The sequence below is a fragment of the Phocoena sinus genome, chromosome 3 (assembly GCF_008692025.1).
Source record: "Phocoena sinus isolate mPhoSin1 chromosome 3, mPhoSin1.pri, whole genome shotgun sequence".
Lineage (NCBI taxonomy): Eukaryota > Metazoa > Chordata > Mammalia > Artiodactyla > Phocoenidae > Phocoena > Phocoena sinus.
Window position 1 is genome coordinate 37,689,640 of NC_045765.1, and position 27,290 is coordinate 37,716,929.

At 41.0% G+C, this 27,290-nt stretch overlaps 1 protein-coding gene across 6 annotated transcripts in view; it reads left to right on the plus strand.

Moving 5' to 3' along the window:
- The window catches only part of EBF1 (EBF transcription factor 1), a 395,639-nt gene that overhangs the window by 342,743 nt on the left and 25,606 nt on the right, over window positions 1–27,290 (plus strand). For all 6 annotated transcript variants that reach the window (XM_032628415.1, XM_032628417.1, XM_032628416.1 and 3 more), the window contains one exon: window positions 19,604–19,692. In XM_032628415.1, the coding sequence (XP_032484306.1) occupies window positions 19,604–19,692 (89 nt within the window). The remainder of the gene's footprint in view (window positions 1–19,603; window positions 19,693–27,290) is intronic.

A 27,290-nucleotide genomic window follows, 5' to 3' on the forward strand; every position in this document is an offset into this window, starting at 1 on the left:
AAAACATGGGTCAAACCTACCATCCAATGCCGGTTGTCCACCTGTCCATCTTTCTATTATTTGTTTAGTAATTACATTATATATTTATGTAATTATAGTGATTATAGTATATATTATATAGAAATAATATAAGCTAATTACAGAAAATTTAGGGACTAACGTTGGATAGGATAAGAGAAATGAACATTGTCCAATACCCATCACCCAGAGATAACCACTGCTAACATTTTCATATATTTCTGTCATATTTTTCTATGTGTAACAAATAATATATAAACATTTTTTTCATATTTGTGGTTATACTGTGTATGTGTATACACACACAGTTTTATATCCTGTTTTTTTCACATAGCCTACTAAGCATTTTCCCACGCATTACAACTTCTTCATAAACATAGTGTTAAAAGGCTGCATAATCTCCCACAGTGTGGGTTTACTAAATTTATTTATCCATTCCTCTGTTGCTAGATATTTAAGTTGTTTTATGCATACTTTAAAAATGATACACTCCTTGTTCTCTTTTCTATCTTTGATGCTTTAAAAACCATTGTCATTTCTGGCAATTAAGTTTTCTAATCCCTTTTAAATATTTAAAAACATTGTTTAAGTGGTTCCTTTCTGTAGAAGGTAGAGTTTAAAAAATATTTGAAATGATTTTGTTTTTATCATTTTAGCATTTGTACTCTACGATAATGCTATAAAATATAGAATAGTGGAAATAAGATATGTCTAAGTGTACAGATGAATTTGTGATTAGCCTAGGAAACTATCTAACCATAAAGTGAGCATATTATAAGTTCTTGTATATATTAATACAATCAGCCATAATTTTTAATGTTTAAGTGTTTAATCTGTCAGTGTCCTTTCTCCTTTTTATCACCCAGCTGCAAACTGGATTCATTTGGGATAATTACCTGTGGTACTAAATGTATATTATCTGCTCAGTTAAGAAAGAGATTGGAGGGAATTCAGAAATCAATAGTAATAAAGTAAACAGAGAGAATGGAATCTATTTCCTCTCTTAGAATTTATTTGGATCCACTCTACTAAAGACAGGGACCCTGTCTAATGGACTTTGGAGAGAGGACTACAAATAAGACCCCCTGGGGCCAGCAATCCTTTAAGAATTGATCTGATATTTCAGTAAATATCCTACAGTTTGAATATTAAAATGTAGGTCTTTAATGACCCCAAGAAAGCTTTGACTTCTGTTGTTTACAGAATTTATGTTAGTTTCTCTTTCAATGTTTATATATCTCCAACTGGGTGTGCCTCTGGTATGCCCACCCTCCCTCTGGCCTTCATAAAACTATTTTTGACAGAGGATTGATGTTGGATTCACTGTGTTATGCTAACCACAATCATATTGTCCAAAGGGAAATAAAATCCAGTGCCCGATATTGCTGACTATAAAATAAGCTCTCTATAAAGTTTCAGTGTTGGTGTCATCATGAGGAAAGATAAGTTAATACTCAGATTGGGACAAGTCAGTGGCACGTCGCCTTCAGCACAAACGTGGGAGAGTTAGTTTACCTTGCCCAGACCTCTAAATATTCTGGCAGGCAAATGAAACTCAGAGAATTGGCATGCCCAGCCTTCCTTGTTCACATTCTAAATCCCAATGCCAAGAAAATATTCCTGCCACGTAAAGGAACCTCGTAACTGCTGTTAATTCAGTGTGTGTTTATCTCCCTCATGTAATACTGTTATTTTGTTTCCTCTAAATCCTAAACTGTCTGGGAGCTTATGGGGTTATGTCACAACTAATGGCATTACTAGCAGATGAACTAGAACCCTACTTTCGCATCATTTCCTACCAAATGTAGATTTCATTGTAGGGTGGTTGGTCTGGGATTCAAATGACCTGATTTGGTACCTTCAGTACCAAAGCCCAAGGTCAAGGCTGTGGCAAGTCAGGAGTCTCCCTTCTGTGCCCACGGAATTACAGTCATAGTTGATTTTAGAATCGTGGCCAAGGGGAACATGGTCAGATTCTGAGTTTATTTCAAAAGCAAAATCAGGCTTTCTAAAAGATGGCATTGCCTATTTTGGGAAATGGGTCTTCCTAGTGGTTTCTGACAATTTCATGACATTTAAAAAAAGTGTTGATAGAGCCCAAATAGTTCCCCATGCAGTAAGAAATATGCTTATATCTCGTACCAAGTCTAATTATAAATATCTTCATCATCAGAGACATAATCTCACACCCTTCTGACTTCAAGAGGCTACACGCTCGGTAAGAGATCCAGCTGGCATAATTCTCCCTCAAGAAACCAGCTGCCCCCGGCACAGAAGGGCAGTTAATCCAGGGTCTCTTTCACGGGTACCTGCTGTGCTACAGGGAGCAACCTAACGAGAGTCTTTTGGGGACACACCTTAAGACCGTGCTTAGATCTTCCTGCCCTGGAGAGAGAAAGAAAAGTGGAACTTTGAAACAGATCAGATATTTCTGGAGAGAAATGTGCAAACAGTTTTTCTTTCTCCCTTCCTTTTACCATTAATACCATCTTTTTACATCCACAAGACCACTTGCAAACCTCGTCTTCCCTCGTAGGCACATTTGAAGCCTGCTTAACTGACATTCCAAGAATGGCAGGATGGCATTATTTGTGATTCCCTTGCAGCTGACACGGAACAGCGCTGGAAGGATGTCAATTTTGCAAGGGCAGCATTATCCACTGTTCCCCCTGCTCAGCCCCAGAATGCTCGTTTGCTGGTGAAGACGAGCGCCTTGATGCTCTCCCTTCTCTCTGCTGTCCCCTCCCCATTCCTGCTGAATCTCACATTCCTGGCAGCACAGCCCGGAGAGTGCCAGCCTCTCGACAAGCCAGAAAGAAGAGATGACACTCTATGAAAATGGGGCATTAATGGTTTGTGAATTCGAAGATAGTTAACTGCTGTGTGGATTCAATTAAGATGAGTTTTTCAGTGAAAAGACAACCCAGGAGGAGAGGCTTCCTTCTCCTTTCTGGGTATGAGCAGTTAATGCAGAAAGTATATCAGAATTCTACCTGTGTTAGCCAGAGCTGCCTCAAGATTCCATACAATTTTCAAGTTCCTTGATTAAGGAAAACTTGCCAGGTGAGGTTAAACAAGGTGGAAGGTAGTAATGGAGAAACGTGTGTCATTTCTCATCTCTTTTATGGGTGACATCACCACCATACACCTCACAGAAAGTGGTTTTGGGCTTAGGTGTGATCCATTTTGGAAAGTTTCCCTTTTTAAACTCACATCTTCCTGGAGTCAGGAAGTCTTTATGTAGCCTATGTGGGTATACATATATACTTTCAAGTCAAAACCAGATAGTTTTGCTTGAGACATCTTTTATTGTTTGTTTTCTTCCATGGTGCCTTAAAGGCAAGATAACATCATCCCTTCCAATGTATTAGCTAAATGCTTCCACAGGGGCGGTCCACTGTAAAGGGTGAATAACTGGGTGGGCACTGGAGACTGCCTAAGTTTGGATCCCAGTTCCGCTCTTACTGCTGTAAAGTTTGGGCAGGATCCATCACATCTCTGTCATTCTCAGGGTCTTCCTTTATCTGTAAAAATGGTGATGGTAACAGAACAGACCTCATAAGGATGGCTAAGAATTAATGATATTTAACATAGTACTGAGCACAGCTTCTGGTACATTCTAACTATGCATCATTTCCTATGGGCTACAATTATTATCGCGTTTCCATTTCAAGAATTTAGGTCAAGTCACATTAGAGCACATTGTTTTTAATTCCAGGGGCCTTTGCAAAACAGACTTTAAGAAAGATTGGCAATGGTTGAAAAAAAGATGTGGACACTTTGTAGACATGCTCCATGATACTTTCAAGATCCTGGGAGGCTTCGTTGGTCTTCCTTGCAGTTAGTATTCATTTTATAAAATGGCAGGGCCATTTGGCTTTGAAATGGTCAGTAGTTAAAGGAGGTGGATCTGTTAATGAGGATGTTGTCTAAAGGGCAGGTTTGATGTCTTTTTTCATAGATATAACCCAGTCACGCTTCTTTTCATTGCCTACCCACCCCTCGCCATCTCCGTTTTCTCATCTGTTAAAGCAGGAATACCTACCTTTGGGGCCGTTGAAGAAAAAAAATAAGTTAAATTTAAAATGCCTCGTACTACTTCTCAGTAAATGATCCTTTTTATTTTAAATCAAGCTTATATGGAGGACTGATGTGGGACCTGGTGTGAATTAGGTTCCAACATTTGAGTTTTTACTTTCTGATTCAACTGTTAACCAGCAGTTTGATCTTGCATTGATCAGTTAGGGTCTCCAAGCTTGGTTGTGTTTGCTGTAAAAGGAAGGATCTTTGCAGCAATAAAGTTCTGAAGTTGATTGAATGGATGTGCTTTTGCCCCTCTACCTGACTGCATCAAGATCAAGTTGTTAATTCCAGGCTTAGAAAGGAGACTTAGAAGAATGTATTCTTCCCTAAAAGCTGTTTCGGTAGCTTTCGAAAAATGCAATCCAGTATGTTTGATTTTGTTCTTAAAGGGCCACAGTACCTATTGTCCCAATATAATCGTAAAAATTTTCCATCTGGGAATAGGTCAGCAGTTTATCAAGCCTAGTCTCTGCCCCTGCAGCTATGCCCCAGCCCTCTGAAAAACCCAGCAACAATATCTGACACCGTGGCCTCAGGAAAAGTAAATTCCACACATGGTGTTAAATATGTATTTTCATTTCCTCTAAATTCACCAGCCTCCAATGGGACAGGCAGATTGCAGAGAGAGAATATGGAAGGGAGGTCAGTTCTTTTCCCTTGTTCTCATTTATTATTCATTTTAAGCCACCCCATCGCACCCATCAATCTAGACAGAATTGGAAGATTCGGTTTGGAGAATTTCAGTGTCTATTTCCAGTTTGAAGGAAGAGGAGGGTCCAGGGCAGTCAGAACAAGAACAGCGTCTTCTTGAGACACAAGGTGGCATTTCTGAAGGCTGACAAGGCTGGTGTGACTGCCGGGAGCCTGTGTCCACTTGGAAAAACAGTGTTGTTAGAAGTGGTTTGTGTGGCCTCCGGGCCTCCATTTGGAGATGCCTCCAAACTCATGATGATTTAGTCTCTAAACTTAAATCTTTCATCCTCTCCCCCCATAGATAGCCAAGTTGCCCTGCAAAAAGCTCATACCCGTTTCTAACCATCAGCGTACAACAGTACTCGCATTTCCGTGCACATTGCTGTCATTGAAAAGTTAACCTATAGAAGTCACTTGCGTTAGTAAAACTTAGCCTGCTGTTGCTTTACCAGCGGGCTCATGCTGTCTTCAGCATCCTGTCAGAATGTCTGTTCAAAATGCACAAACCATAGGAGAACCATTTGCAACTCTTAGAGTGCCTAAACAAAGATATTAACTAAATATTTTCCCAAGAGCTGGAAATAATCAAAGGCAGCAAGTGAAAACAATCATGATATCTTTACACATGGACTGTGCCATGCCATCCTTAAAAGTTCTTGTCATAACTGTGGCTAAGGCTCTCCCCCACCCCCTACACCCACCCGCCCACGGTTATTTCATGTGGATCGAGGAAGCCTCTCAAGCATTTGGGATGAGATGTGAAAGATCACAGCCTGCAAGCAGAAGCTGGTTTGTTTCCTCTGCGCATATCGGTGGGTTACCAGTGTTTGCTCCTACAGCACAGCCAGAATTTCCTTCCCCTCTCGGACAGTGTGGTCCATGTTCCAATTAGACCCCCTTACTTTCTTCTTCTTCTACATTTGGAGAACAGATTGTACCAGCATGGTGATTACTCTCCCATGAAGTTTCTAAATCCCTTTTCTTGAGGGCCTGAATTCAAATGGGAACCTGAAAGCCCTGAGGTCAGTAATTTAGTGACTGGTCCATTCTCTTTAGCTCTTGAGAATTGCCATGGCATTCCTGGGGTACATTCATTAAAGTGCTTTTAAACAGAGACTTGGTAAAGATATGCAACATAAGTATTCTCCTGTGTACCTGGCTTAGGTGGGTAGCTTCAAGCTTCTTGCTCGCTGGAGGTCAGAACCGGTGTCAAATTTACAGCAAACCCACTTATGCTGCTTGCTGCTCCCTTTGGTTTTTATCGTCACAGTAGGTTTAACCTGACCAAGAAGTAATTACACCATTATTTTTTATGTGGTGCTTTATCACTTGCTTTTCAAAATTGGATTCCAGCATCTCGTGAGCTAATAGCAACAAACGTCTGATTGTAACATTCACTGCATCAGGAGATGTGGGGTTATTGCAGAAGTGACCACATACCCATTGCCCACACAATAACTGTTACTCCAAAACAAGCGGATTGCTTAACTAAACAACTATTGATTGTAAGTCACCAGGGACAACTGTTAAGACCACCGACGTCCAAAGGAGAAGATTAAATTCTGGTTACATAAACAAATGTATTTTGTAAGTATTTTGTGGCCAGGAGACCCAGTCCTCCTGGCTCACAAGTCCAGACCTAGAGTGGGTTAGAAGCAGTAGCGCCTCACTGGGGTGCTGTGAGAGATCAGCTGTGTTCCATCCACTTCTTAAAAGACAGGCTTCAAGATTGGGAGCAGAAAAACTCGACAGCCACGGAAAATCCCATCATCCTCCCCGCTCCTACTGTACTAACAGAAACTGGCCGAAGCTAGCGGTGAACTTCGCATCATCGTTTTTGTCTCAGGGCACCTGGAGTTCTACACTTTCCTTTAGGACTGAAGTGACTCCAATCAGGGCTGAGTGTCCTCTCATCTCTCCTACACCTCTTGTGATTAGCTAAGCTTCAGTTGGGCAAACAGGTTTGCCATCATCCCTTACTTACTTGATGTGTTCAGATCTTTGTATTTGGGGGTTATTGAGTGAGACCAAAGGAAACCAGAGCCTCTGGGTTAGAGCATTCACGAGTCTTCATTTTGGAGTGGTCTCCTTTGACAGCTTCTCCCCAGACCTCTCCTGGTTGATTACCCAGCTACACTAGCTAGTGTGGACAATTTTAAGGTCCTCATTTGACTTCAGTGACATTATTCTCTCCTGACATTCTTTCCACTTTTTTGACCTGCCTTTGTTCTTTTTGTCTCTGAGTCTTTCTCAAATTATTCCTTAACTGTTGGTGCTCCCCATAGTGCTGTCTGTCCTTGGTTCTCCTCTCACATCGATGTTTTCAGCTATTACCCGTATCTCAGTGTTACCCATAAAATTAACTCCATCCTTGATCTTCTTCCTGAATATCAGTCCTTTATTTCCAACTGTCTACTAAACATTTTCACATGGATATCCTATTGGTGTCTAAAATTCCGCATGTCTGAAGGAGAACTCACGATTTTTCCTCCCATATATAGTTTTCTTCTTCCATTCTTTATCCTGATAAATGTCTACTCTGTTCATCTAGTCAGGTAAATTAGAAATATCAGAGTCATCTTCCACTCTCTTCTAATCCCTCACATCTACCATGTTACTAAATTCATGTAATTTCTGTTCTAAAAATATCTCTGAAATCTACCTTTTCTCCATGACCACCTCATTATTAGTTGGTCTTTCATTTTCCATTTGGATTATTGTGATAGTTCTGACTTTAAAATTCATCTTTTACTGGACTCCTGTGGTTATGTCTTCGAAATATAGATCTACTTGTATCTCTCCTATGATATGGAACACCTTTAATAGCCCCTTGTTACCTACCAGGTAAATTTCTTAGCAAGGCACTCAAGGCCAATACTATTACTCACAGTTACTCTTCAACACCCTACTCCCAATATATAAGCTATGCTCTTTCCAAACTGGAATATCTAATCTTATCTGAACACATCATGTCCTTTTATATCTCTGTGCCTTTGCTCTTGCTGTTTCTTTTGCCTCGGATTCTTTTCCCATCCTTTTCAGGAGAAAAATCCTACTTATCCTTATACATCCAGCTCAGATATGACCTCTTTGGTATATGTTTCCTTGGCTCCAGTACAGATAATTATTTTTCCTTCTTCTGTGCAATGTACTATTACTACATTAGTAATGCTACAGTTTTGTATCTTTTTGAGTGGCTGATTATAGGCCTGTCTTCCCTGGATTATAAACTCCTCAAGGTCCAGTGATTAGGACCCCCTGCTTCCTCTGCAGGGGGCACGGGTTTGATCCCTGGTCAGAGAACTAAGATCCCAAAAGCCACTGCATGGCCAAAAATAAAGAAATAAATAAATAAACTCCCAAGGGCACATCACAGTGCGTAGGAGAGTTTTCAAATGGAACCATCTCCAGCTGGAGAAGCATAGGGAAGGACCTGTGTTGTACTTCTCTTTTTTTTTTCATTTCCTTTAGCACTTGGCCTCGTATATAGCAAGCGTCCAATCTTATTGAATTAATTAAGCAATGTAAAACATCTCAAGTCTGGGGAAAAAAAATCCCAGTTTAATTAGGTGTCTCCCACCTGTATTTTGTTCCCATTTTGTCACAAAATTTATATTGTTTTAAAGCCGTTATGTCCTATTCCAGACAGAGCTCTGTTTCAGAGTAACATTCGAGAATCAGAGGTGGTGGAATTCTTTGAATTGTAATTTCCAGTTAGTGTGAGTAAGGGGAAGAAAGGCTGAACCCCAAGGACAAGTGAAGCATGCCCGACGTTCTCCTATAATACGGCATCCTCACATTGTATTTATCACATTGTTGTAGCATTCTGTTTCTGTCTTTCTGCCCCTCTAGACTCTGGAGTTTCTTGACAGTGGGGAATGTGTAAATATGTCTAATTAATCCTGTATTCCCCACACCTCCCCCGTTTCTAGCACATGTCAGGTATTCTGTTATTAGTAATTACAACTGCCTATTGAGGATTTATTGTGTGCAAAGCATCATACAAAGAGTATCACATCACAGCTTCACGTTACATATTAGGAGACTTAAAGAATGTGACTTTTCCAAAAGGCACATAGCTGGTCAGTGACATAGCCTGGATGATAATCTAGCTCTGTCTTACCCCAAAAGGGTTGGAACCGAGGCAAGAAGTGGACTGTTAGAGAAATGAGGGCATGTCAGATGAGGGCTGGAGTAGGACATAAGTTGGGACAAAGAAAAGAATTAGAATAGACTGCACATAGAGGGGTATACTGGGAGCAAGAAAAGCATTAGAAGAGTACTGCAGGTCCAAATTGTTAGAGACCTATCCTGGAGGCCTCTTGGCTATCCTAACTAGGCTTTTCTAGCAAAGAGGTTAAGAGCAGGGCTTGGGAGGCAGACTGCCTGGGCTCAAATCTCTAGCCTTTCACTCATTATCTCTGTGGCTCGAGGCAAGATGTTTAACTCTTTCAGGCTTCAGTTTCCTTCTCTGTATAACAGGCATAACAATAATACTTCCCTTTGGGGTTTCGGTAAAGATCAGATAGGTTAGTCCATGTAAAGCGCTTGGCACATACTAAGTCTTCAGGACGTGTTAGCTGATGCTCTTATTACATTAATAATACAAGAAAAGACACAATGAATGAATGCAATGGATTCTCATAGCCTCTTCGCATTTAGTCGATTCTCCGCTTCTGAGTAGATCCATGTTTCCTAAACTTACGCACCAAGGTGTCCCTTCAAACATACAGGGGTGATGTGGGGTATTTTAAATCTGAGGGGAAACAAGTGATACTTTAAGTCTGTCAGGTACCAGGCAAACTGCTAGTTTGAGGGAGCTCATAGCTCAACATCAGATTGCACTGCGCTCCTTTTGATGGTGTCATAGCTTTGCCAGGCTCAGTTTTTAGCAGTTGCTGTGATTCAGGGAAGCGTCCTGTGAAAATCAAGGTGGAATAGAAAAAAGGGCGTCGATGTCCAGTCTCACTCCAGGCTTTGAGAAGTTGTCCTGTGCTCAGCAGGAGCTCACATCCCATGAGTAAGTCCCTGGGATTATTTTAGGATGAATTGAAAGTATTATTGTATTATTTTTTTCTTTCCATTTCTTTGTAATTTTTTCAAATGGCTGCTAAGTTGTTAGGATATAAATATTAAGGATATAAATATTAAGATGTTAGGATATAAACAATATTAAGCTGTTTGGACCTAAGTAGTTAATTAAACAGAATTGTTGGGCATTTCTTTTGGCTTGAGGGCTCTGTGAAAAGATTACTGAGGCACCCAAGGTACTGTGAACAGAGAAAGTTCAAGAAGCTCTGGAGCAGACAATGAATAGAGATATATTCAGAATGTGTGTCAAGGCTATAAAGGGAAGGGTTCCAGTGTCAAACATTCAGGCAGAGGAGACTTTCTGGCTGAGTCGAAGGCTAATGACATGCAGTAAAAATAATCACTTAGGTTGGGTCAATACTGCAGAAGGCTGGCTTCATTTACTTTATATCAAATGCTATTTAGGTTGGAGTTCAGGTCGGCCAAAACTTCTAGGCTCATCTGCAAGACCACTGTTAACGCTCCACATAGCAGGCTTGTTATACGTTCTCTTTGAGTCCATTAAAATATAACCAAATAAGCACTTAATCCTCTAATATCTGCCAGTTACAAGTACTTTCCTGTCTTGTTAGGAGAATTAATGGATTATTTGGAATCACTTTCATGTCACTTTTCTTCGGATTTTTTTCTCTCCTCCCAGTCTATCTGCAGAACTCTGCTGTAACTTCATCATCCGGCTCTTCTGAAGCCTGCCCACTGGTTTAGAGGAGACAGCTCTGTGACAGTGGCAGTAGTTTTTTGAGTTGTCACATAAGACCGTGATATTAACAATAATAAGTGGGACCTCGGCCCAGAACTCTGCTCGGTTAGCAAAAGGCGCAGAGAAGGGTTTCCGAGCTTTGGAGCCTGACTCGGTGCTCTTCCCTGCTGAGAGCCATAAGACGCTGGTAGCTTGTTCTAGGAGAGTAATAAGTATTGTTGTTTAACAGTTGTGTTGTTGAAATTCAGCTCCACTATGTCTGACAGTATTTATCTAAAATACTTTCCCCGGTGCGTGTTCAAGTTCCAGTAAACCGTGTCTTATTGTGCGACCTTTTCATTTTCCAGTGAAAAGGGATCAGCTCGTCAGATAAAAGCTACAAGTCAAAGTACAGGAAAAATGCGTGCTCAGAAAATCCAAGCATGATTGAAAACAAGATGTGTTAAATCAATGCAGTTTATCGCCTGCCTGTTCCCGGCAATTGCTGTTCTAGGCTCATTCTGAATACACGCTGGATGATAAAAGTACCGTGTCAAGCACTCGCTGGGGTGGGGACACAAGAAAACATGTTTATCAGACAGCCTGGGTGATTTTACCCCCTTGATAACAGTTATTGTCAAAACTCTTCGGGAAGAAATCTAAAGAACAATTATAGAAGGAATATTACTCTTGTTATATCAGAAGATATGCCAGTAGGGAAGAAAATGATGGATTTATCTTTGAACGTTAAAGAAGAAAGAGTGTGTTGGCCTCCAATACTTAAAACACCGTCATCCATTACACAGCGACAACCATCCTCTTCTCGTTCAGTTGAGCCAATCTGGCTTTGAAACCTAATCATAAGTGATGAATTAAAAAACAAACAAACAAAAAACCTCCAAAATGAAAAAGATTGAAAGGCAAAAAAAAAAAAAAAAAAAAAAAATTCCTGGAGATATTCAAGCTTTTGTTTGCTTGAGGGATTTAATTTTAGTTTTATACTTGCATCAGACTTGGAAATCTAAATTAAGGATCCTGGAAGGCCAAGCTGTACAGAGCACATCATATGCAGTAACAGGGGCAACTTTTCTCATCAACTTTATCACAATTAGAGAGCAATACAGTTTTCCCTAATTATTGTACATTCACCTACTTCCCATTTTAGATAGAGTATAACCCTCCAGGGCAAAAAGTGGGTCTGTTTAAGAAATGCTCCACTTCTGCCAGTGAGTTCTCACCAAGGATCTTCTAGAAAATACCAACTGGTTGTGGTATGAAATAAGTTGGTTTAATGTATCTCAACAGCATTATGTGTCTCTGTTTCTCAAAAGACAAATCAACTTTTGAGAGCCCAGCTCAGACCTGTAAGGAGAAGTTGATGAAACAGAAAGCATGGTTTCTTGATTATTTGTGGGGCAAGTTTAAAATGCCGGGGTGGCCTCTCCCACAGGTTTGTGCCTGTTGACATGGTAAGCTTTAAGAAATCAGGCCAAGTGATTGTTTACCCGTGTGAAGTCAGGAGTCTGGCACCAGGATTCCTCATAGTGCTGGATTTCTGTTTCATAGATATTTAGTAAAAAAAAAAAAAAAAGGTGCCATTTAATTGATTTGGTAGCTGGACTTGTCAATATGCTGCAAATTGAGATTTATCAATATGAAAATAAAATAGTCATCTTGGCATAGTAAGTGAAGCACTGAGGTTTTTGTTCTGATTCATGCAGCCAGCTCTTTCTGTGCCTCAGTTTCTCACCTTCAAATAGGGAGTAATAAATTTTGACATTTATGTCAAGGGCATATTGAAAGACTCAGTGGGATAATGTCTATAAAGCACTTTGATATTACTGGGAGAAGTGTCTTATATGACCTCGGGGTATGTTTGAAATGACACTTCTCCAAGTAAAATCATTGTGATCGTTAACATCTATTACAAACGTTCATAGGTCCTTATAACTTAGAGAATAATTGAGTTCAGGATGCACAGTCTTAAAAATTTGTTTTCTTTTGCAGATGCCTTTAAAAGTAACCTGTCAACATGTAAATTGGTATAAATTTTAGGAAGGATAGTTAGAAAATATATGTATCAAAAGTCTTGAAATGTATATATTCTTTTATCTAAGAATTTCTCCTGAAAATTTTGAGGAAAAAATACATCCCCATTAACAGGGGATTTGTTGCATAAGTTATGGCCATCCATATAATTACAATATGCTGCAACCATTAAAAAGAATGAGGGGGATATAAATATGTATATAATCTATATTTATATAAAACAGTATTGTAAGAATGCCCGAAAGCCTACATATTAATAGAAATAGTGATTATATATGAGTATATGTATTATGAGGCTTTTTTCCTTCTTTGTGCTTCTTTTGTATTTTTTATACAATAAGAGTATATTCCTTTTAGACTTCGAAAAACAGTAAAGCTACTTCCATTTTGAAAAACAAAAGCGAGTCACTCAATTCTTGCTTCCTGCTCTTGATTGCTTTTGCTTCTGGAAGAGTTATTCATTTCCTAACATACGCAAGTCCTTTGCGTTCCAAGTGACAGTCCTCAGGGTCTTCCATCTCTTTCTCCCAGAGCCCCTGTATTTTTTCATCCTGGGCTCTGATCCACTTTGCAAATCTCTTTCTCTCTTCAGTCTTTACCTTGCAGGCTCTGGCTCCAGTCTCTGTAAAGAGAACGTAGCCGCACAAGCCAACAATACCTCTGATGGTACCTTCGGTAGAGAGAAGTATTACTTCCTGTGCTTGATTTTTGAATCTTAGTGTTGTTGCTCCACATCAAGAGGTTTGAAAACTACAAATAAGAGATCAGAGCATGTTGAAAGCCAGTTTGGAAATTTTCCTTTGGCTCCTACATTGGTAAATTCTGCCCATGTTGGCTTCATCCTGACACCCTTCTGGTTCAGTTATAGCTTTCTGCAGTTCAGTGAGCCTCTTCCCGAAGCTGTCCTGAACCTCCTTCCTGAGGCAGGGTGCCAGGCTGTGAAAGCATTTCACACCGAAAGTAGGGGCTCTGCTTGCAAGGGACTTGGTGTTAGGTTTCTTAGGGAATGTATCCCTTCCAGGAAGAGATGACCCGGAATACCATGTGTGCACTAAACATCTAGGCGAGGAATGAAACATCCAAACGGCTGGAAAAGCAACACATTTCTTCCTTGACCGTATTTCTGGCTCTTGTTTAGGTTTCTGGTTGATTTTGCGGTTTATATCTTTTAAAGTCAGTCTTAAAGATAGGTTCGTGAAGATAACTTGCTGTTTTATTGTTTACCTCTGGTTGTTAATTTAGTGACTGAGGGAAAAATAGGGCCATTATGGAACAAAAAGACCGCCTAACACATATATAATAACTCTTATGCCCAGAATGGATCTGCCTCGAAGGGAAATGCTCTGCTGTATTCCTTTAGTTCAAATATAGTCACCAGGGAAGCTTGGAGACCCAGGTGCTGGTTTTATCATTGCCTTTGCTATGAGGCTTTATTTATTACTTGGCATAGAGTCTAGATATTTGTTTGGACATTAAATGGCAATAGAATATAAATATTACCTTTCTAATATCTGCATTTCTTTTTATTTCCAGTCAAAATGACATCATGTCACATAACCATTGAAAAAAGGAAATTAAAACCCCAGAAATATGTTAAAGCGCTACAGTGAGTCACTGAGCTATAAAAGCAGTGGAACTCTGCGCGCTCACGTTGGAATGGCACCCAAACCACTTTTCCCCTGATGTTTGGGAACACAACTGTCCTGCCTTTCATTTCCATTGTTTCCAGGGATAAGTATTCCAGAAGTTAAGGAGGACTGAGGAGTGTTTTCTCTAAAAGGCAACTCTGAAAAGAGAAAAATCAGTTCTAATAACTGAGAATGCATTTGTCTTGACTACATGGTTTTAATTTGCAAATAAATCCCCTTAAAGAGAATTTTCTTTCTTTGATGTGTTTGTGGATAAAAAAAAAAAAAAAAAGAAGACAACTAAAGGCATGAAAAGGCCACAATTCACATATACATTTGGTAAGGATTTACCCATTACCAGATGTTTTGAATGAATTTTATAATCTTGTCATTATTAGTAGGACATAAAATCTAGTTGTATTATTCTAAATTTTCTTTGCATATAGCATTTCATGCTGCATGAACATTTGGGCACTGTAAATAGCTTTGTATAACCAGAGTTCTTCTGTCTTGACCAGAACCTTGGTTGAAGCCCAAAGGGGAAGGGCTCTGCATAGACTGGTTCTGTATGGAAAGTTACTGGTTTCCTTTAGGGGAGTCTGAGATTGTGAGACTGGGTAGGTACCCAAAGCCATTTATAAGCTGACCCCACACAAGGCCACATGAAGTGGTTTGATGTTTTTTAAAAATATTTAACTAACTTTTCCCTTTTGAAAAGTAATGACTTTGATACAGCTGAGCCTGCCCCATGCATGGGTCCCCTACTTCCTCCCTATACCCATTCCCCAGTATCCTGTCATAGCTGTGAGAGGACCCTTCTGAAATCTCAGCTGATACATCTGCCCTACAAGCTTGCTCCTGTGTAGAAGCATTTAATCTTGCCTTTTGTGCATTTATAGGAAAGTTTCAGACTTCCTGTAGGGTATGTACACAGCTCCATGAGGTCCTACGGCGCTTACTCAGCTAATATGTATCTACCTCTAAGTTTGAACAGGACAGTGGAAGACATCTTGAATGCAAATCTCTGTGGCTTCGCAGTAGCCTGATCACTCTATAAATCCACGTGGTCCTGTGAAGGGTAGTGTGAGCCTAGTGTCAGAAAAGAGGAGCAGGGCTTCCCTGGTGGCGCAGTGGTGGAGAATCTGCCTGCCAATGCAGGGGACACGGGTTCGAGCCCTGGTGTGGGAAGACCCCACATGCCGTGGAGCAACTGGGCCCATGAGCCACAGTTACTGAGCCTGCGCGTCTGGAGCCTGTGCTCCGCAACAAGAGAGGCCGCGATAGAGAGAGGCCCGCGCGCCGCGATGAAGAGTGGCCCCCGCTTGCCACAACTAGAGAAAGCCCTCGTACGGAAACGAAGACCCAACACAGGCATAAAGTAATTAATTTAAAAATAAAAAAAGAAAAGAGGAGCAACGGTGGTGACCCACCATCTGACCATCAGGGAGGCAAGAGAACGGATTGCTGAGCAGGAGGGAGGCCTGGCCATGGGAGCTGGAACATGGCTCCCATTTTATTGTGCTGATTTAAAAATTGAGGCTTTTCTTCTTTGGGATTATGGATTTTGCTAAACCTCTGAGCCTCCCTTATTCCGTTACCACCCCTAACTGGTTGAGGAGAACACCCTCTCGAGCCCTGTTGAAAGTGTGGGTTAGGTGCTTGGAAGTGGGGTGACATGAGAAGCTCTCATCATTGCATTCCTTTTGCAGTTAACAGTTTCAGGTTTTTTTGTTTTTTTTTTTTTTTTTTACAACCTAAGATACTCGTGCTTTATTTGTGGTTAATTATGCACAGTTAAATTTTCTTCTTTCTCTCCTGGATTCTCGGAATTCTCTCAAGTTTTAGGGGGAAAAACTTGACTAGTCCCACTTCTTCTTCTGGTGCCCCCTGAGCCCTGTGCTTGAATACAATGAGGTCACTTTGTTGAAGGATTGACTTTATATTACATTCTTGCAGAGTAGATGTATGTCCCTAAGGTACGACTACCCCCACTGATGAAAATAAATATGCCATTCTTTATGATTCCTCCCCGTTACTCTCTCTGTTGATTTTCAGAGAGTTTATGAATAGTCACATATTTATACAACTGGCCAAAAGTATACTACTTATTTTTCTTATGGTCTGTAATAACCTAGGCAATGTTATTAAAGGGTATACAGACCCTTTTTCAGGCAAAGTTTCTTATGTCATTACTTTATACAAGCAGGTCAGATTCCATCCTGGGAACACTCTCTTGCTCTTAACCTTTTTCTCTGATTATAAAAGTAATATATGTTCATTGTGGAAAATGTAGACAATGCACAGCCTAAAGAGAAGGAAGAAAAGCACTTCAAGACTCACTTCTTAGAAATAGCTACTGTTAGGCAATTTATACACAGAAACCTTTTCTTTATTCTCTGTATAAGTTCATGTTTTTAAAAAGTAACCATATTGCACATATGCTCTTGTAATCTGCTTCTTGACATAGCAATATATTTTATGCCAGTAAATTTATTTTTCCAAAAGCATTGCTTTTGAGGACTGCATCATATTCCTATGGGTGTGCCGTAATTTAACCATCCCCCTCCCTAGACAGTTAATCTGTTTTCAGGGTTTTTTTTAAAGTAACAATCTCTATCAGATGGCCCCTCTCACTCAGTAATTGGTTTAGTTTTTTTCTTTAGTCACTGCAGTCAGAGAAATCATCAGGCACCTTTGAATTTAAGACAAGGAACTTTGCTTGCATATCTTTAGCGTTACCTTTGTTTACAGCACTCGACAATGCCATTGTAATACTCAATATGTAGATTGAGGGCAGGTTAATATATTAAAAAATACGAGTGTAGAGCAAATCATAAAGGCATGGGAAATAAATTAAAAGCCTTTGTCCCTCTACTGAAATATTTCCTCTCACAGAGCATACTTCCATAGACTAGATGCTTATTTTTCTTTGAATAATGAGTTTAATATATCTAATTCAATTACTCTTTCTGGCAGCAGAATGACTTCTCCTCAGCTCTTTAGCTATTAGTTCCATATGATATTTGAATCAGTTCTTTTAATTGTGGATACTGAATGTCAGTCATTCTGTTGTGAGTTGTTCCTATGGTCAGAGAAACATATCCCCCCCCTCCCATACATCAGTCATTCAATTAACAACCATGGGTTTCTTGACACAGTAGGAATTAATTCATTATGCAAACAACTCAAGGGGTGGGTCAACAAGTCAAGTTTTATTGGTGGCTTACACTGAAAAATAAAACCAAGAATTAGAATTTTCAGGATGCTGAATCATATCTTCAAGAGTTAAAATGATACATTTAATTGCCTAAAGCTCTTTTTATGGTTAAACATCTTTGTTGTCAATTAGCATTATGGGTGGGAGATAGATGTGATATACAGCTTAACCTGGGTGCTCATTCCTGTCATTCTCGGGCATTTCTTTATTAAATACTGGGATTTTATGAGTCACAGCTTCCCTGTGTAAAGAATTGTATGGCTTTTTCTCTACAAGTCTAATTTGAAAAAAAAATTTTTCTCAAGGGTTTAGAAAGTAATTCATGAAATGGGAGGAACAATAAATATTGTGCCTTAACTCATGGACCACTATAGAGAGATTTGGTACACCTGGGTGTAATTTTAGTTGATTTCCACAAGAGGCAGGTTGAAAGTTTACCGTTTGGAAGGGGGCGGGGAGAAGCGGGGGGGGGGGGGGGGGGGGGGGGGTGGGGGGGGTGGGGTGGGGGTGGGGAAATGGCTAAACCTCATATTTGCAAAAATGATTACATTGTCTTAAATGGCTACTCTATTAACAGCTTCAACAAGCATTGCATTTGGGAAAAAAGATCTTCTTAAAAAAAGTTACCTGAAGTTCACTCCAACTTAAAATATACAAGTGAGGAAGAAGTACTTACTCTGATTTATATGTCTTTTGGAGGTGTAATTATTGGCTTTTTACTCACCTATGTAAAACAATGTACTTTTGCAAATGGATTTCTGGCCACTTTATGCAGCCTTTTTTTTTTTTTCCTCTTTTTTTTTTTTTACATAAAAAGTAAGCACTGTCAAGGAATTTTAAGGTTTATTTCCTCTTTAGAAATGATTGATAGCCTTTTAGATTTACAAGTTGACAAGTTAAAGGGTTCTCTTGGTATAATTATGTACTAAATTCACAGTCTTTCAATTTAAATGTCCTTTTAAAACCACAAGATTATCATACCTGTAATTTGAAAAGTGGGCCAGTCAGTTTGGGTTGGTATACAAATTGCTTCCATTAGCCTTGGGACCTATTTGAATACAGTTTTTTAAAGTTAGTAGTAGTATGGATCTTACTTTTAAAATTTAGGTTAATGGAAATGCATTTTAAGTAAAGCATGTGGCAACTTGTTTTCTAAATGTATAGCTAAATGTCAGAACTACAAAGACTGTCTTTTTATTCAGTATGGGAGAAAATATGTGGTTGAGTACTTTGGTTACATGAAAAAAGAAAAGAAGAAAAAAACCCACTCATTACTGAGAGGAGATGGGGGATGTGGGTGGAGGATGGAGCCGCCATCTTTTCCTGGTCAGGCGAGGAAAGCTGGAGATACTTCATGTCCTGGGGAGGAATTTCAAAAGTGATACACCAGAGTCCACTTTGTATCGAGTTGAATTTAAGGATGCTTTGAAGAAGGTGTAGTCAATATGGGTACAAGAAGGCCCACTGTCTCCAAATACTATTACAGGTTTGCTCTTCTTCTAGTCTTTTAAAAAAATTCTTCTTGGAGAGCCAGCTGTTCTGAGCTAGTGCTCCGTAGAGGTTAGCCTTTTCCTGAAATAATATTGATATTGGTGAATCAGTCTTTCATCTTAGAGATGAGGGTGTCGTATCAAGGGCACTTTCAATACCTGTCTCTTTTCGGACTCTTCCAAGGGTAGAAGAGGCTTTCTGGCCCGAGGAGATCTGGTCTCCTCTGCCCCACCACACTTAATTGCTCCCGATGCGATACTGTATCAGCTGAGGTCCACTTGATATTCCGTAGCTAAGCAAGTACTTTTAATTCTGCTCTTTATACCTGTAGATACCCTCCAGTGTTGTAACTCAAGCTTCTGACTAAAGGGAATCCTAAAACCTCACACCAAGTTCCATTTTACCTACCATTTTCAACACCGTAAGGAATATAGAATTTGGCCAGAAGAGCAGAGTTTAGGACCTGCGACTCATGTTCTTTTGAGTGAGTCAGTCCCCACCAAAAGGGATCATTCGTCCAATCACTTTATGATCTAATTCAAAAGTATCAATGAAACTTTCGATTTCCCAGTTATTTCTGCACCATAAGTATTGCAAATCATGTGCTGTTTTATTTCCTGAAATTGTTCTAATTGTACGACTTCTTCATTGCAGCACTCAATGAACCCACCATCGATTATGGTTTCCAGAGGTTACAGAAGGTTATTCCCCGGCACCCTGGCGACCCTGAGCGCTTGCCAAAGGTAGGATACCTCCTCTTTGGGTTAGGGTCTCTGGAAACACGGGCTCAGGTGATTGGCAGAAAACTTTGCCGTTGATAAAAGTTAGTTCATAGATAAGCAACTCAATATTTTTGTGCTTTGTGTGTTTAGTATTATAAGGGAAGCAATAATCAAAGTAGCAAGCACTTACGTGCCAGGTAATGTTTTACTTATATCATGTCATTTCTTCCTCTAAAAAACCCTCTGAGGTTGGTGCAATTACCACCTCTATTTTAGAGAAGAAAATCACCAAACAAAGAGAGGTTAAATCATTTGCCCAAGGTCACACAGCATGTAAATTGCTAAATGGAGATTCAAACCTCTAAAGCCTGGCTCCTAAGTCCAGGTTATTAATCATTATATCGTATCAGTTCTCAAGAGGAAAAAGAACATTGCTTTTCTACCCCCATGAGGATCTTTACTTATTTCTGGTGAGGGGAGAACAGCTAGAGCTCAAAGGAAAGCATATTGGCACACCTTGGACCGGGGCTACTAAGACATGAGTCTGTTCCCTCCAGAGGCATCCCACCTAAGACACAAGTGGGAGAAATAAGACACAAATTCAAGGTAGAGCAATATATGTCATACAGCAATGGTATTAATTGCCAATGCAGAAAAAAAGGAAATGCACATTTATTGGTTTCTATTCTGTACCTGTTGTCAATGTTGGGGATATTCCCATCTCTGTACCCAAGGAACTCGGACGCCCTGTGGGAGAGAAAGCCAAATACAACGCCATACAAAACAGAAAACAATAGGTACATTTAACAAAAGTGCAACCAGAGTTCTGGGAGGACTCAGAGAAGAGAACAGTTAAATGCTATAGAAGTTCAACGAACGGAATTGGTCGAGCTACCATTCACTGTTTACTGACAGCAAAATGAAATTTCATTTACTACACAAGTAAAAATTAGTATAAATTAAATGAGTAGAGGAAAGGTCCTCTCCATGCCACAGCAAGTCTAGAGATATGTCATGTCCAGGTCTGTTTCTGCTCGTAATACACTTAGAAAAATGAAGTTGGCATCCTTCCTAGCTCAGCGAACCTCTTTGGGCGATCATTTCATCATCACATCTTACCTGTGGGCCCTGCTGCACTGAAGCGGCAGGACCACTGTCAGAACAGGCCTGTCCAGGAGAAAGCTGTCCCTCCCCGCCGAAACTGATGCACAGATGTGAGGGGCTGGGGGGCGGTTATGGGGCACTGCCTGCCCAGAGAGAGGAAGAACAGTGACAAGCAAATTCTGCCCTCTCCTAGACCCCAGGGGAAGACACACAGAGCCTTCAGTCTCAACCCTGAGTTCCCATAACAGCCTCACTCCCACTGAGTGCTGTTCACCTTAAAAAACATCTTGAGAGCATTTCACCTGAGGAAGAAATCATATGATGTGTCGGTCTGTACATATCCTTGTCTTTGAAAGGGGCCTCCATCTTACACCTCCTTCCCTTTCACCCTGACTTATTCTTGGTGAGCAATTACAGAATCTAACAGTAATAGTGAACGACCCTCTGCTTCCACAGATGGGTGTGCCATGAAGAGAATCACTTTTAGGTTCCTGTCTGGCAAGAACCCAACTCCCATTGCATTTTCTATGGGAAAATAATCGGTAATTTTATAGCACGAAGATGTAAATAATGTGTGTCCACCCAATGGTGGGAAGAAGCCATGAGGGCATTGCCGGATTCTTCCCATTGTTTCCATTTGGGGACCATTTTCACTTTCATTTGGCATTTGATGTCCCTAGAGTCTGCTGAAGGGACTGGAGAGCTCTGTGGTCTGGGTCAAAATTCTCTCTCCCCGCCCCCCAAATTCTTAACCTCTCTGTGCCTCAGTTTCCTTCTCTGTCAAATGGAGATGGTAATACTTCCTACTTTTTTGGGTTGCTTTAATCACTTATTTAGCAGTCCGCAAAAGGTAGCTATAATTATTTGCCAGTTGAGTGAGAGTGGGACCCTGGCTTCTGAGAGCTCTCCTACCCAATCTCTGCAGAGCAGGAAGTCCTAATTCAGGTCAGCAGTGGAGTGTGTGGTTTATCTTCTGTGTCTCGGTTTCTTCATCTATAAAATGGGGGTGAAATAATCGTGCCAACTTCACTGGGATCACATAGGACAAAAAGAAGTAATCCTGTGGGAGCCTCAGCATAGTTTCTGGCCCACAATTGCCACTCTATAAATATTGATTGAAAAACAGGAGACAGATATGGTTTAATGGCTGAGGTCTACAGCAACCAAGCAATACTTTTCTTATTCATAAAGAATGGAGAGAAACAGGAATATATGGTTGAGTTTTGTGTATTTACTTTTCATAACATTTTCACGGCTGCACATCACGTTCAGAAATGTTGAACAAATAGCACAGGCACGTGTCACTTTGTCCCCGGTGGCCTGATGGTGAAATTCCCAGCCCCGTTTTCCTGGGTTTGGGAAGAGTAATCAAGGACACAATGGGTTTGTGTGTTAAGGAAACACTCCACGGTGTGCATCCAGCCACTGGACCGTGTGAGGACTTTGGCCAGAGCCCACCCCAGGAAGCTCTCTGTGTGACTCAGATCAGAGTGGTGTCCTCTTGGCTCCGAATGTGAAGGTGGAGTGAGAGTTCAAGAGCAAGGTCAGGAAGTGGCGGATGGAGCCAGCACGAGGTATTCCTGTGGACCTGGGAGATTTATAGTCCCGCTGTCCATTGTTAGGGGGATGAAAACGGGCTCCGCCTTTCTTAGAATCATGGTCAGTGTTTGTAAAACAGGAGTGTTTCAGTGAGCCACGGACCACACACCTTAAAAAACAAACTCCACTTTATTAAACCCATGTGTTTGCAAATAGACAAAGCTAGATTCATACAACCACCCACATATTCTGTCAAATGAAACTGCTCCAAAGACCAAGCAGACAGCTTTCCATAATAATATGCCTTTGTATACTGGCTTGTGCTTTTTCAAAGAACTTGTACATGCGTTGTTTTATTGGAGCCCCTCTTGTGAGAGAAGTCGGGAAAGCAGACATCATTCCTATTTACCAAACGAGAAAACAGGAGCAAGCCGAATCCTTCTCTGTAAATTATTTTGTCCCTGAAAGCCACCATCAGTGATAGTTGCTGTACACACAAATTTAAAATACTATAATTATGCCAACCCCAGATGTGCTTTGGTTTCCTTTTTCACGTGCACGTGGAGAAGGGCAGGCGAAGGTTTTTCAACTGCAGCATTCCATTCTGTGTCACACAGACGTGCCTTCCTCTCTGGATCCTGGCAGGAGGGAGAGGAACATGTGACCAACTTTGGGGCAAAGGTTGACTTTTCTTATAATGTAGAGGTGCGGAGGATGGGGACTGTGGTCAGTCAGAAACGCTGAGATGCTGAAACGCACGAGGCCATCCAGAAACACTGAACAAGGAGCTGTCTCTGTTCTGAAGGCCAGAGGTGTCTCTGTCCCCTTTCGATTTGTAGTTGTCTTCCCGAGTGGTCAGTGAGCATTAGCACAAAGGCACCGAGCTTGGCTGGCATTCCGTGTGTTTGCAGTGAATCCCAGGGAACAGGTAACCTTTGCGTCATGCCCTCGATGTGCCTGGCACGGCTTTATCAAGGTTTTTGAAGGGTATTGAGGCCAAGAGAGTGGGCTCTCAGGTTGGATGGACGTGGATTTTGAAAACCACTTGCACTGCCCCGCGCACGGGACTCACCCTTCTCAGCCCCCGTTTTCTCCTTTGTAAAGCAGCTGTCCCGCAGCATGGCTATTGGGCGTTAATGAGATAATGTACGCAACGAGGACTCTCTGGCATATAGTGAGACTTCAGTAAATGGGGGCTACTATTCCCTGCAAGATGGGTACTCCCCATTTCACAGGGTCAGAGTTCCCAGAGGGCTGGTGGCATGCTACCACTCACAGCAAGCATATGGGAAAACTGAGATTAGCACCTGGGGCCTCTGGCCTCACTGCATCAAGTTCCCATTTCCCTCCCAGGTCTGGAAACCCAAATACTTCTGCCTTGAGGTGACTGGCTTCTCTCTCCTGTCTCTCGCCTATCCTCAGCCCCTTCCTACTCAAATACGCACCAGCTTCTCTCATTCCCCACCCAGAGGGGTTTGCGTGGGGACCTCCACAGGGCAAACGTGTTTTTTCTTCCAGAGCCAGTCCCTCTTTTAGAGAAAATGAAGCAGTTTGAGAAGAGTAACAAAGGCGGCATTTGTGTGTTTTGCTTTATGGAGCTGAAAATATCTGGTAAATTGATCCAGTGGGAGTAATAAATACACATTACTTTATCTTGTTCTTCATGTCCTATATCCCTGAGCCTTGATAGAGCAACACCACTTAATAGACTTAAAAAAGAGTAATTACACTCATTGGTTGTGTGATTTTTCAGCCCTCGCAGCCCTGCCTGACCTTCTAATTTAGCTCACCGCGTCTAACTAATGCATTTATATTCATCTTTTATGAAGCATGTATAGTACAGAATTGACTTTAGAGCCTTTTTCAAGCCGTCCTCCCCGGTTTTCAATCTGGTGAGCAGTAAGGAGAACGGGAACCCTCCATCTCCCTCCATCCGCACCTATAGAAAACCCATACACATGGCTCACAGCATTTTCTTTATCCTTTATGAAACATAATAAAAAGTAGTTATTACATTTTCACTTTAAAGCTTTTATATATTCTAGCATTATTTACAGCTAAACATGCAGGCAAAAGATGCGAGTGTTTTTAAAATGATTACTGTTAATGTTTCTGCTTGTCAGAAGTACTTAAATTTTCCTGCACTTTGTCTAAAAACTTAGTACTGTTGCCTTTTAAGAACAACACATTTAAAGGATCTTGCAAGTCAGATTTGCAAACACTGCTGACAGTTTGTGATGAATGATATTGCAAAATTTGCAAGATGTTTGTCATTTCGCACAGCTGACATATTAAGGAACAGATTAAGAAACGCGAAACCACTATGGAAAACAACCATCCCAAACAAACCTCAACCAAACCTTGAACCCAGAGAGCACACGCACCAGAATCTCTCACCCGGGTTTTCTCTCCCAACTTCCCACTCAGCCAGTGGAACCCAATTGTTCTCAGTGCATTTTCTCCCACCATATGGTCTCCTCATTACCATACACTAAGAGTCCATATGGGAAACTTGTGAAATGAACTGTATTCATTTTAACTGCCAGATGAGCAGCCTTTTGCTTTGCAAGCTTAGCTCAAGTCATCTGCTGTCTTCGTGTTGTTATGGCAACACGGTACCCATAAAAAATTCTAATCTACTGTAAGTGATCACAGTATTTTAAGTGCTTGCCTATAACTGCCCTCAAAGGGGAGGAAGGAGAGGAGGGGGTTATCTTTGCCCAAGGAGCAAAGGGCTGTTCTTCACTCCAGCAGGTGTCAGTAAAGAAGCTTGGTGACGTGGAGAGTGAGGTGCTAGGGGGTCCGTGTAGCAGGTGTAGTAGATGTGATGGTAAGGGAGGTGGATTGCAGAGGGATGGATGGTAGTGAGGATGGACTGTAGACCCTTTGGGTGGGCTGAGAAAAAACACTGACTGTCGGACACCATAGTTCTCCCAGCAGACACATGACTCTGCTGGTGGGGTGCACCCCACCATGAGTAAAACTCAAGGTTCTGAACAGCAGCACAGGCAGCAGTGCCTCGTGGTAACTTGTCCTGCACTGGCATGCAAAAAAAAAAAAAAAAAAAAAAAAACCCTAGCCTCCTCTTCCTGTACATGGGAATTAGTCATTTCTAACTCTTAATGCTAATTAAGAGTACCTTAAAGTAATGGAAGTAGGCAGCAACATCCTTAAATATAAATCATTTTCACCTCCGCAGGCCACATGATATGTTTCATCTCTGTCGCTCTATCTGTATTGAAAGTGAATGTTTATAGTCTCAGTTCATCAGTTCACATTAGCCTCATGCTGAATATTTAAACACAGAACAATTTGAACACACCACGAAGGAAGGCAGTGACTGCACTTGCATTTGGAACAGCAAGGGCTCATCTAATAATAATTTAGTAAATCAGCCATTTAGTGGCTCGGTTGTGCACTGCATTGTGCCAAATATTATTCAGTTCCACTGTACAACTTGCAGAATTGAAATTCAGCCTCTAGTCACAGGCACTGTTTTTGCTCAATGGAGAGACGAGACCCAAAATCACCCTCCCTAAAGAGCGGTCGTGTTAGTGATTTATCATAAATACAGAGCTGGGGCAAAATAAAACTGGAGTCGGCTGTATACCACGTATTCTAATTATGCTTTTATTGTTTTAGTCTTTATGCAAAGACTATCCGTAATTCAAAACCTGCAGTTGCATCAGTGAAAATACACATAAGAAATTTTTGCATAACCACATTGCCTGTTAGTAGAAAAGGGGATGACTAAGGGTTTCAGAAAAGGATAAAGAAAAACCGTACATCTTTATCTTCCACACTGTGACACTGGACGTGCTCTCTCGTCTTACTCATTTATTTATTTTTTTTAATTTGAAGAAAATCTATTAACATTTTATCTGGGAACCAAAATGACTCAAACAAAAAAATATAGCAACAAAAGCAAATCATGCAGTATATTCAGCTCTTAGGAAAAGAATGCTTGAGTTTGATTCCAAAAACCATTTTGTCTCTGCATTTTCTTGTCAAAAAACACACACTATGGAATGCAGTTCTTTTTCCCCCTCTCTCCTCCGTATCTGCCAGAAAACTCACGGGCAAATTCCACTTCCCCATTTTGATGATATGCTCAGTTTAGGGGCTTGGTAGCCCCTCCTACTTATGCTTCTTTCATCAGGGGAGTTTAGCCTAGTTCCGTGCACCCTTGAAATTGTAGATAGAACTGTGTGCGTGTGTGTGTGATGAGTATATGCACACATGCACATATTTTTCTGGGGAGTGAGACTACGGCTTCATTAAAAAGGCCATGACCCCCACAAAAGTTTTAATTCTCACTTTTTTTAGATTATTTATTTTATCTTTAACTGACTGACCCTGCAGTAAGTTACTCTGTCGTTGTTGAATCATGCCCGATTTAGAGATGAGAAAACTGAGGCTCAGAAAGGACCACTCACACAGCTGTCAGGGGAGGCTTTCTACCTCACCAGACATCCTCACCATTAGGCTGTTCAGAATCTTTCCCGGTGTTTTGCAGATAGGATTGCACCTGAAGGAGCACTCAAAGCATTGACTCTAAGAATGCATATAATCTGCCCAAGTTTTCTGGAAAACAAGTGAGGGTTATCAATATTATTGCTGCCTGTTGCTCAGTAAGCACTCACTGTATGTCTGCTGAGCCAGATGCTGGTCTGAACCGTACTTTACAGTTGAGGAAACGGAGGCATGCATTTACAATGCTAAAAAAATGGCAGAGCAAGGATTTGAGCCAACTCCATTGGACTCCGGAGCCAGTATCTCTAAGCACTGCTTCCTAGAATTAAGAAAAGGGAATTTTAAGAAAAAAGGCAATTTTGTAAACCAATTTTTAAAAATCCCTCAAGTTTGGCCGGTGGCGGGGGGGCGGGGGGGGGGGAAGGGGAAGGTGCTAGCATAGACTGAGGGTAGCTCACAGATGGCTTAGCCAGAGGAAAGTGGCAGTAGGAGTTAAAAACACA